Here is a 12,273-nt window from a genome sequence, read left to right as displayed (position 1 = left end):
GGAAAAAAACACAATTTGTTCTTATTTCTTAAGCTGAATCTGGAAAACAGGTCTTTTGATCCAACATTCAATACCATTTGGAAAGTATCTGATTTGGTTAAAAACTTATTTTTTTCAGCACGACAGTGAAACCAAATACACTGCCAATGCATTACAAGCATACCTGGATAAAAAAAACACACACATGATTAGTCATGGACTGGCCTCCTCAGAGCCGTGGCTTTATGTTGATAGAGAATTAAATGAAAAAGCAGCCAACACCCAAAGAAAAGATTTGATTGTACTTCTAGAAGCATGGACAACAATCCTTCAAGACTACATAAGAAATTATAAGAAATCTTGCCTAAGAGAGTTCTGGCGCTGTTGTACATTTAATATTAGCTAAATAATAGCTGCTTAAAATTGACCTTATACACTGTATTTCCATTTATGTTTGCATATATTTCAATAAAACACTGAAGCTACTTTACAGTTTACTAGCAAAATCTAAATAAATGAGGAGTTGCTGAAGACTTTTGCACAACACTGCATTTTGTCTATCATTTATTTCATTTCATGAAATACATTGACACTGCATTTAAAATCTGGAATAGGTGTCATACTTAGATTACATTTATTGTTCAGATCTCAAGGCTCTGTCCTGTTAAGCCTGCAATACAGATATACATTTCTTGAAATAAATTATGTTTTATGCAAGACAGGAGGTAGAAACACAGCTCAGTGCCTTTATAGGTGTATGCATGTGCCTGTAAGTGTGTATGTGTGTAAATCTTTAAACTTAGATACATACGTATGAGTGTATCCAAAATGTGCCTTTACTGATACGTATTCAGTATCATCACTTGGTGAGCACACCAGAAAGTCTTTCTAAAGAAAAAAAGAAATCCAATCTGATACAAATATATTATTACACTTCAAAATTCAGTACCCAGAGCTGCCAGACCCATCATAAATTCCCTGTCATGAGAGTATCTGGAAGATTTTCTTTTTGTTTTGTCATTCAACTAACCATCAGCAACCCGTAGAGTCCACAGGGACATGTGCTAACACATTTTGTGAAGCCTGACCACTTAATCAATTCATCTGTACATTTACTGCGAGAGACTCTTCATATCATCGGAGTACAAGTTACACCTATTTATCTTACAGGATCAAGCTGCTTTAGCCAGTGTCACATATTGAAACTCGATTAAAATCAAATTGGATACAGAGGCATGTTTGGAGCCCGTGGGAGCGCTGCAGATCCTTGTCCTTAGAGCTAGCTATTAAAACAAATACATTGTAACTGCCGACTATCACAGGTCTTGGGTGCAAGGGGAGGAAAAAAAAGGAAGCATAGTCAAAACATGCAGATAAAGACATTCTGAAGGACATGTTACTTAATTACACAGACAGTCAGGATTCAATGCACAAGGTTTCTGCTGTATCGCCGGTTGTAGCAAAACATGCGCACGGGCAAATGAAATGACCGTGTCCAGGGGCCACCCACAGAGAGTACATTTCACAGGCTGAGCCTGTGTCTGTGGCGTGCACTAATGTCAGTGTCTGAATGCTGGCTGCCTTATTTTTCGAAGGCCATCATGTAGGTGGAAAAAGTGTGACTGAATTAGAAAAACACAAAATTAGCAACTCAGTAATGTGAAAGCATTTCTCATGTGTTGTCTGTTTATCTTACATTGTACTCAGCTGACTATATGATGATGCATTTTGTTTAATCAATGGAAGACAAAGTAAGAGCTTTCCTTGATCACTTCACCTGAGCGATCCCGTGAATGAATAGCAATGTACAAAAGGGCCAGAAGCATATTGCAACCCATTGTGTAACAGACTGAGATTAAAAGTAAGTGTAAGTAAATCTGAATGCTAGTTGAGTTCCATTTCCAGTCAGAGTTAGGAGCTCATTGGTGTGGCAGAAAAGATGCTTCTGGTAGGTTGATCTTGGCCAATAGGTTCTCTAAAGAGAGCCCATCAGAAATAAACATCTACAGAGCACTGCACTGCTGTTGATCTGTGAGGGAGCTCTAAGATGTTGTTCACATGATAAAGAGCACCACTAAGTAAGGCCATTTGCACAGCTTGCTCCAAGAAACGGAAGTGAATAAGAGACAAAGGAGGGAATAATATCTCAATAGGCTTCTAGATATTTCCCCCTACAGCCTTGTCATCTTGCGTGGCACCTATTTTCCTCCTCCACCCCTCCTTCACTCTCCTCTTCTTTTCACAGTGCAGACTCTGAGTAGAGAGCTCCCGATGACCCATGTGGTGCATGAGGTGTCACTAATCGACGCAGTGACGCTGAGGAGGAGAAGCTTAAATCTCCACAGCTGCGCAGGTGGATCCCTTCAGGCGCCCGGCTGCTGTAGTGTCGGTTGTGACGACTGTCACTGTGGGAATGGTGATGTCCGCGTCGATGAGGATGATGGGAATGATGGTTGGCTTGTCCGCGGCTTGTGCTCCAAGGCGTTCGCAACACCTGAAGATATTTTTATGAAGTTGTGAGAAAGGGCAGAAGGTTTGCTGCAAAATGACATAACAGCGTAATCAGGACTTCTTTTTATACCTGCTCCAAGGGCAAGTGGTTGGCACCCTCAGCTCCACTCCTTCTCTTAGGTCCCTGCCCTGCGCTGCCAGCATGCTCAGATGGGGGTGCCAGGTTACGTTTGGAGCGCTGCAAGAAGCGAGCCACCAGAACCCGAGTGACCTGACGGAAACACAAGGAGATCAGAGAATGAGCAGACTGCACAGCCGTTCATATTTGCCACCTTACTGCTCCTGTAACTTCCTTCAAGAATTTTTTTTGACTTGCCTTAAGGTCTCCGAGAGAACGGTGGCAGTCTTTAGGTAAACGTAACGGTGAAGTGGGTGCAGGTTTGGAGGGGACCTGCACCCCCGTGGCTGCTAATTTGATGCTGCCTTTTCTGGGCAGAGCAGCAACCGGAGGCACAGAAGTGCGGGGCAACAGACACGCTTCAGAGGATGGGCCTTTGCATAAGAAGAAAAAGAAAATGTTACATGCAGAGCTATAATATCCTTTTAGCTGATCCAGCAGCAGAGTTGCCAGGTCTGTGTGACAAAACAAGCCCAATGCCAAGTCAAAAATATCCTTAAAAAACAGACACAGGCACAGAGCTGTGCAGACCATTATAGCAACTTGCATAATGCTGATCTGCAGGGGGCTAAGTATGAATAAATTATCTATCTATCCATCCTCCCATCCAATCCCAGCTGTCATAGGGCAAAAGGCAAGGTACACCTTAGAAAAGTTGCCAGGGGCAGGCCCATTTACTTGATTTAAAATATGGATCTTTGTTCACTCTAGACATTCAGCTAATTTCACCCAACCAGCAGACAGAAAAAAAATGTGACTGCAGCAGTATATAGTAGTTGCAGTCTGATTGGGGAGATGCCACAGGAAAACTGTAGATCCCTCCACATTACAGTACAATATGTGTTGATATTTTTATTCTTGCTGTATAATCTATATAAATAAAGATGTAGGCCGAGTCCAAGACAAAATTGCAAACCAAAAAGTCCTGAGCTGATAGAAAAACAAAATGGTGAAAAACAACCTTAACATATACTTAGAAAGGTTGGAAGTGAGGGAAACAACATACAGGTAGACATAGCTGAAATTTAACAGCTAAATTACAAACATTCTGACTTTTGCTGCATAAAAAAGCAGATGAAACAGCTGCAAAAACACAAATATTGCTGCTGATGATTCAAAGAGGTATAGTGTATATAGACTGTAGGAAGTGCTGCATGGTATTACAGAATGTACCAGACTGTCCCCCTGACTAGACAGTAAAGAGCATACTATTTAGTGTGTCTGATGGAATAATCTCCCATAATAAATTAGGCTACCTAAAATCTTATGCCTGTGATAGTGACATTAAGGCCTGTATCATGGATAATCATGGATTATTGCATTTTTCCATGACGTACTGTATCCATGACTTTGCTGCTTGAGCATCCATCCATTGGGGTCTGTCCTTTGAAAAAGAAAATGCAGATAAGAAGGCACATTACTGTTTCCACAAAGTGATGTCATTTATCAATATGTAATCAAATCACTGCTAATTTTGATGTTCTGGAAAAGTTTCATAAATCACGTGCACATGGGGCTGGATCTCCATGTCTCCTCTGAAGCGTACGTTTCCAGTCGTTGCTAAGAGGCTTTGATGAATGAGGGCAATTAGCGGTAAATGAGCTGAGCTATGTCTGATCAAAACAACTGAGACATGATCTCTTTTGGGGTTTCTCCTTCTAATTAGACAATCTCAAGTAAAGAGGAAGAAAGGATGACAGAGGTGGTGATGAAATGCAGCAAAGGTTCAGCTCTTTAACTAAGAACATTTGTACATCACACTGCCTGATAAAGTTTATCTCATCTTTAAGGTCCATAGGAGTGAGCTCTTACCTGTGTCTATAGATGCCTTGCTGCTTCCAGAGCCAAAGTCAACTAGAGAAATGTAAGTTCAGACAGGTTATGGGATCTATAAAGCTAGTTTAAGACATGTGTTTACGTTGGTGTCTGACTTACCTCTCTCAGTTGAGGAGCCCAGACCTGGCTCACTGTGTGACCTCACAAGGCGTAGGAAGCCTTCCGGGTCTTTTTGTACATTCTCTCCATCTCTTTCATTCTTCCCAGCTCTCCGGTGAAGACACAGGGGTTGGTGCGGATGGGGTTGCTCACTGGTAGCAGAGGAGGATGAGGTAAGGGGAGCAGAAGAGGCTGGGATGGCTCCTTGGACTGAAGGGGTGGAGGGGCGAACTCGAATCTCTGGGATCGAGGATTGGTGTTGAGAGGTGCAACTCCCTACTGCTTCCAGCTGGGAACAGCTACTAGCCAGGATGGTCTGGCGCCGCAACACTGGAGACCTGGATGACAAAACCGGAAAATGCCAAAACATATGTTGGCATGTGTTTGCAGTTTCAACTTCTGATTTTAACCCGGCATCGGACGTTTGCACTCACCTGTATGTGGTGGTGGCTGTGCTGGGTGAGGAGCAGGAGTTGGACCGCTCTCCTCTGAGGAATCGCCTGGATCTCGGCCCTCCTGCCAGAGGACTCTCTGGTGTTTGACACGGTGGGCCACCTAAGTTGATATACTCCCTACCATCTCCTCCGTCTCCACCCTCACTAGCGTTCCTGTTACGCCTCTCCCCTTGGTTTCTCAGCCCAACCTCCAAGAGGCAGGAGTCCTCAGAGGGGGAGGAATCATCAGGGATGTCCACAATCTCTGACATTAACAGAGATCCACTGTCCATAGACACTAAGAAAAAAAGGTAATCCTTTATTATGTAGGGAAAATGTTACATTTTGATTTCATTTATAGGACTTTTTAAGTAATCTAAGAAAACTCCTTACTATACCTCAGCAATAATATTGTCAGTAAAAATTATGACTTAATGCTTTTTTGTTTTCTGTTGTACAACACTGCACAGAGTTTGTGGAGTTTTAATGAGCTTGAAAGCGAAAATTTGATATGACCACCTTACTTCTTCAACATAGCCTGAAATCTTTTTATGTGAGCTTTCTTGGCATTTATTTAAGTAGTGTTCAGGAATAGTTCTAGGATTTTTGAGGGACATTCAAAGCTCTTCTTTGGCTGTTGGCTGCCTTTTGATCCATTTACTGTTGAGATGATCCCAAACTGCTTCAGTAATGTTGAGTTCTGGGCTCTGAGGAGGTCAGCCTGCAATTGAGTGTTCCCTTGTGTGTTTTTCTATCCAGGTGTGGTTTCACTCCATTGGCAGTGTGTTTGAGATCATTGTCATGCTGGAGAATGAGCCGTTACCAATCAGAAGTTTCCAGTTGGTGTTGCATGGTGGATCAAAATTCTAGGGTACTTCTGTGTGATCATATTTTCATTAGTTTTGGGAAGATCACCAACACCTGTGGCTGAACTGCAGCTCCAAACCATCGCAGAGCTTCAACCATAATTTACAGGCAGCTGTAGATCATTGTACCCAACCTCCTCTGTACCTATTATTGATGATTTGAACCAACGACTTCACATTTGGATTCATCACTCAATAAGACCTAATGCCACTGATTTTCTGTCCAGTTCTTGTGTAACTTGGCATACCTCAGCCTTTTGTCCCTGTTTCCCTTGCTTAACAATGACTTCTTGACAGCCAGACTTCCACTGAGACCATTTCTGATGAGGCTTCACTTCTCTTTGGGAATCACCTTGTTGGTGGAAAAATATTGTGTGAACAAATGATCAGTTTTTTTGTGTCAGGCTGTTAATAACAAAGTGTCTAAAGACACAGTTAAAAATGGATTCTTTGTTAAGTTCTCTGTTATGTGCAGATACATCACTAGTTCATCCCTTGAATTAGGAGGCTTTTCATGCCTGAATGGTCAGTCTTAAGAGGCATGATAAGCATAACCTTAACCCTTACCCCATAAATAAACATTAATCTGAAAATGGTCAGGTAGAAACTGGACTGAAAATAAGTGGCAAAGGAACCAATCCTCAAATAAACACTTTGCAAGAACTTCAGAAAGCCTGGAGAAATATTCCTTATGATCACTGAAAAAAAAAGAGACAATATGTGGCTCCTTGGAGCAAAATATAAAGAAATGAGAGGTGGTGCAAGACTTTTACACACTGCTTTATGTTTCATTTTCAGTTTGTCTTAATTTGAAATATAGATCTGATTAATTCAATATATTTACTGTCAGTGAATACTGATTTTAGTACATTGCTGACATTTGAAAAAAGTCACTGGCAGATGAGGTTTAACACTTGTGTTTAATCCAATATAAAATTAACCACACTTTATTTTTATTTCTTTCTTTACTCTAGCATGTAGTTTAAAAAAAGTATCTGTCCATCTTGTGGCTGTAGAGATGTCGACCTTTCTGTTGAATTGCACTAGATGGCACTTGGCTTGCAGTGTACAAAGGAACAAAAAATGGAAGAAAAGAAAAAAACAACCCAAAAATTATGTAATGTCATAACAACAGTACTGTCCCATTTCTGAAATTATGACGAACAAAAAAAGAAAAAGATAGACAGAGTTCACACCAGTCATATTTTTTAATAGCAGGTTAACACTGGTGTACCTAAATCATCTGTTTGTGTACCGGTTTAGAACAGAGTATTATTAATATGATTAGTAACACCTATATTAAAATGCTACCTTGTATGGCTTGAAAATTGCTTTAATTAAAATATGTGTATTAATGTTTTGGTCTTTTTACAATCATGTAAGCAAGGTGTTACATCCTGTGAGGACGTGGGAGTGTGTGGGCGTGGTGTTGTCCTCTCCCTTTCCTCCTCCTTCTTTCTTGCCCCTCCCCTTGTCTCTCTCTGTCCCTGCCGTCTCCTTTAGGACACACCTGCTGCTCATTTGCCCTTGTTGACCACCAATTACCCTCAGAGGTGATATAAGCTGGAGGAGAGCAGTGTGGATGTGGGAGAGACTTCTGGTGGTTTTCCCCTCTGTGCGGGTCAGTGTGTGATACTGGTCTAGGTGTGGAAAAGGCCTGCTGTGTGTGGCTCTTTGTGAGTAGCTCTTAACTGAGCAGTGGTTTTCCTTAAGTGTCGGTGGCCTCCATTATTTTGTTTGGCCTGCCTAGTAATTGCTAATAGCAGCGTTGCTGTCTTTTTCTGTTGAAGCCTTATAGTTGTTTTCTTTGTTGAAGTGGTCACCATCTCTTTGGGTTGGACTGTCTGATTTATCATTAAAGCAGCGTTGCTGTCTCTTTTTGTTGTTACTGTTTATATGAATATTGAGTTAATTGATTATAATAAAGATATATTTTGTGTTAAATACCTCTGCCTGGCGTTCTTTTCATTTCAACCCGGATCCAATTGTTACCGTCCCCCACCCTCTTCGCCTACACAAGGCTAAATAAAAATCTGTATATTTGGTTTGGGAGTGAAGTACCCCTTCAAGTTTGGAACTAGTTTTTAAAATGATAATTATGTTGATTTTTAGTAACTTTTTCTAATAATTTTTTAATAATAGTTGTTTTTTAATATTCCAAATGCAAATGGCTCCATAAAACATATATTCCATTAGCTAACCTTCTCCACTGAAGGCGGTGGAAGTTCCTCTCTCTCCAGACAGCTCAGTGCCGTGGGGGTCAAACACTGTGGCCTTGATAGTCACAAAAGACAAAGATCAGCTTCTCACTAAGTCCATCACACAAACACATACAAGTACACACATACTTACCTGACTGGCAGCTCTCTGTCCCATCACAGCTTCATAAGGAGGAGGGCAGTCAGTGGGGTAGAGGGGAACGGGGCTCTCCATGGAGCCATTATAGGTGATGCTAAATGTGAATTCAAAAATATCAATCATTTGGTTTTACAAAATGTAGCCTAATCATGTAAGTGAATGGCTACTAAACGTCGAACACAAGTGATATTGATGCATTTTAAGTGCATGTTTAGTACCTCTGAGCATCTGTCTCAGAGCTGCAGGTGTACTCAGGAGGATAATAGGGGGGTGGAGGGATGGGTGGAACAAACTCCTCAAAGTCCATGATGTTGGTCAGGAAGGCATCCTGAGGAGTGGTGCATTCTGGGTTGACAGACCGAGAGCGATGTGGGGCCAGCTGGACAGGAATAAAAAATTGGGTACATCTTTAAAAGATACAGTGTTGTGAAAAAGTATCTTCTATCTTTCTGATCTCTTATTTTTTGGCATATTTGTCACACTTACATGTTTCAGATCAGCAAACAAATTTTAAAATTAGACAAAGATAACCTGAGTAAATACAAAATGCAGTTTTTAAAGGATGAATTCTGTTATTAAGGGAAAAAAATATGCAAACCTACCTGCCCTACGTGAAAAATTTGCTGCAGTATTTGGACGACTTGCCTTAGCTGAATGAACCATGAACTCTGCTCTCTATCAGAAAATCCTGAAGGACAATGTCCAACCATCATTTCATGCCCTGAAACTCAATCACACTTGGCTTATGCAGGAGCACAATGATCCAAAACACACCTTAATGTCCATCTTTGAATGGCTAAAAATGACAAAATTAAGGTTTTGGAGTTGCCTAGTCAAAGTCCAGACTTAAACAGGACTTATCTTAAACAGGCTGTGCATGCTGGAAAAACCTCCAGTGTGGGTGAATTAAAACATTTCTGCAAAGAACAGTTGGGTCTGATGGCGAGTTTGAAAAACTCATTGCCTATTACGGCAAACTGTTGATTGCGGTTCTTGCTGCCAATGGTGGCACAACCAGTTATTAGGTTTCAGGCAATTACTTTTTCATAGAGGGCCAGGTGGGTTTGGACGTTTTATTCCCTTAATAAATCATTTAAAAACTGAATTTTGTATTTGTTTGAGTTATCTTTATCTAAATGTTTAAACATTTTTCAAAATCAGAAACAGGTAAGTGTGACAAATATGCAAGAAAAGAAATCAGGAAGGGAGCAAATGCTTCTTCACAGCACTATATATTTTCTAATCTCTTAAGGCAGCAGTCCAGCACATTTGCAGGGTCCACATTTTAAATGTAAAATGTGCTGAATCTGTTCCTACCAGGTGCAGGAGGTCCAGGGAGAATATGTGGATACTGCAGGTCACGGTGGACAGGGTACAAATGATGGTGGAGAGAATGCTGAGACCACACGCACTGAACAAAAGGTCCTGTATAGACGATGCATTCAAAAGAAAACAAAATCTTGGTTTATGTAATCTTTTATGTGGAAAATGGATTTCCAGTGTGGTCAAAAAATATTCTACCTACCTTCAGCTGTTTTCTGACTGAGTGGCACCCATTATCCTGGTTGAGGACCAGCTTTTCCTCATCTGTGGAGCAGGGGTCTGTGCGTGCACAGCACACACACAGACCATTTTCCACCTAAACACATTGGATTGGTGTAAAGCACTAATCGGTAGACCAAAAGTGGATATTTGCAGCTATTCCTGTCACGTTTTCCATGCATCTAAGCATGAAGGTAGAAGACGAAGCTTGCATAATATTGCTCACTGTACCTGGCAGGTGAGCATGGACTTGACCATCTGTGCATTCTGACAGGACAGCATTGAGCCAGCTAGACTGAGTATCACACACACTGCAGACAGCAGCATAAACAGTGACACCTGTGGAGATACACAGAGATGACGTTTGAGTTAGAGTGTGGCATTCAACCAAAGACCACAGCAGGATATCTCATGGTTCAAGATGCTTTCAACCAGAGTAAAGAACATGTTCAATGAAAGTGCCTGTTTTAGATCCTGGTCCTGTTTTCTGTCCTGAATGCACTGAAATCTTAAGCCTGCTAAGTGTTTTACTTCATGTGCACAGTGTAATCAAAATATAAAATATGATAGATTTTTTCATGCAGATATAGAATTGTTTAAACCACATAGTGACAAAACACCCCAGTACAAAGACCCTCAATTATCAGTTATGTAAGAATGCACATTTTAAACTCCCACTTTTATGCCAAAAAGGATGAAAAGTTTGAAATTCTCAGAAAGATTTGATGCAATGTGCTACACATACCACCAGCGTCAGAGGTCTCCTCCATGAGATTATTCCAACAATCCCCGATGCCACCACCTGGAAACAAAAAGCATGTGCACCATGAAATACCTCCTTTAGTATATCTGCTGTAACATACTGTTGTTTGTTTTCAGTACGAGTTACACTTACAAAGAAACCAGCCCAGAATGGACAGGACTGCCTTACGCGGGGAGTGGTGGTGAAGGCCATGCTGGTGAAAGAGAAGGCCAGGACCATTGCTCCCAAGCCCAGGTGGCAGAGCCCCAGGTAAAGGAGCAGTCGGGCTCCACCAGGCCCCCGGCCAGACATGCCCCTGCGGCTGTCTGACCAACCCCGGGACCCAGAGGCTGAAGCCACGCTGCTAGAGTCTGAAGGTGAAGGCATGTTTGGCTTGTGGAGGAGGCAGGGAAAGGGTTTACGCTTACAGCGGGTTCATAAGACAAGTTGTGTGGGCAGAAGCACAGGAGAGCAGGAGAGAGAGAGACATAAATGCTGGCTTCAGAGCTCTGCTCTGTCACAGTTATGCACCAAATTCTCCACTGGCAGGTTCTGCGCAATGTCCCATGGTGCACACTGTAGTCCAGCCAGTGAGTCCAATAACTTTGTCAGCAGAAAGTTGAAAAAATGAGCTGCTACCACACAGTCGCAGGCACCATACTCACCTCATCTGATGTTTCAGCTTTTATACTTTTAAGTCCACACAGCGTCTCTTTCACCCCACTCAGTTCAGAAGCCAATGTAGCTTATATAGTACAGTCTACGCCATTCTGCTGCCCAGCCATTCTTTGATTATAACGCTAACAGGCAAACTGGGCAATTCGTTTTCCTTTTAAATCTTCACATTATTGCTATTATTACTCATTTGCTTTTTGCTGCTTCCTCCTCTCCACCTCCTCTCGTCCCTCTCTCCCTCCTCTAGCCCGTGGCATTGCGGTAACTGGAGACCCGAGCAGGCCGCAAATTCTAAAGCATCTCAGAGATAGCAGCTGTTCGCTTGTAGTTTTACTCCTAGCAGAGGCGGCATGTGGGGGTCAGTCCGTGCGTCCAGTCTTGAGGAACATCATCTGAACATGTGCGCTCCCCTCCCGCGACCTTTTTATCAGCTCCTTATCCTGTCACGGAAGAGAAAAAAAAAAGACGGCGAGGAGATCAAAACCCTAAGATCACCCTAAGACTAATTAGCTATCCCGGCATGAACAGGAAATAAATGTTCCATCGATTTTCAAACTGCACCAAAATAGCAGCCAGGCTGGAATATTTACCAGCAGACTATCTATCTTTGTTAACTCCACCTCGGAGGTTTTTGCGGCGGTCCACACAAGCACCTAGACTCCCCTCCTCCTCTTGTTCTTCCTCCTCCGCCGCCTCTTTCCTCCCTGCAGTCACGCGGGCATCCCGTGTGTTTGTGAATGTGTGTATGTACCACCGACGTTTACCTCACAGCCTTTCACCAGACATCACACTAATACAGCCGCTTAGCCTTCCCGTGCCCCCTCATAGCACAGCAACTTAAGTTTATCTTTCATTATCGTGTTTGCTCGCCCCTCCCCTCTGCTGCCCTCGCATCTCTTCCTCTGTTTCCAAGCCGAGCTGTGACTCTGGCAGAGGAACGGATCGTGTTTGCAAACCACAACCTGCCCTATACGTGATGACAAGGCACGCAGAACGTGCAGCCAACTCGGTGATGCGGCAGAGAGCGTTAACACAGTCCTGGTGCTGATGCTGGGAAGGAGGGGTGGTTGCCTAGCGACAGGATCCAGCTTTTACTGCTGCAGCGACGATTAA

The 12,273-nt window shown here is 42.5% G+C and overlaps 1 protein-coding gene across 3 annotated transcripts; it reads right to left on the bottom strand.

Moving 5' to 3' along the window:
- On the bottom strand, window positions 1-12,137 carry fam189b (family with sequence similarity 189 member B). 3 transcript variants are annotated; one of them, XM_076890012.1, is made up of 15 exons: window positions 11,151-12,137; window positions 10,639-10,908; window positions 10,489-10,545; window positions 9,975-10,082; window positions 9,727-9,840; window positions 9,519-9,626; window positions 8,420-8,580; window positions 8,196-8,295; window positions 8,045-8,117; window positions 4,978-5,275; window positions 4,544-4,881; window positions 4,421-4,462; window positions 2,807-2,982; window positions 2,561-2,701; window positions 1-2,473 (listed from the first exon to the last, which is right to left on the bottom strand). In XM_076890012.1, the coding sequence occupies exons 2-15, from the start codon at window positions 10,870-10,872 to the stop codon at window positions 2,219-2,221; spliced, it is 2,205 nt and encodes a 734-aa protein (XP_076746127.1). In that variant the 5' UTR covers window positions 10,873-10,908; window positions 11,151-12,137; the 3' UTR covers window positions 1-2,218. The 3 variants fall into 3 exon arrangements, with proteins under 3 accessions (XP_076746127.1, XP_004541307.2, XP_076746126.1); XM_004541250.5 differs by having other exon boundaries at window positions 10,639-11,600; window positions 11,751-12,137; XM_076890011.1 differs by having other exon boundaries at window positions 10,639-12,137.
- Window positions 12,138-12,273: the final 136 nt, after the last annotated feature.

Source organism: Maylandia zebra, linkage group LG11, assembly GCF_041146795.1.
Source record: "Maylandia zebra isolate NMK-2024a linkage group LG11, Mzebra_GT3a, whole genome shotgun sequence".
Classification (NCBI taxonomy): domain Eukaryota; kingdom Metazoa; phylum Chordata; class Actinopteri; order Cichliformes; family Cichlidae; genus Maylandia; species Maylandia zebra.
This window is presented reverse-complemented; position numbering and strand designations above follow the sequence as displayed.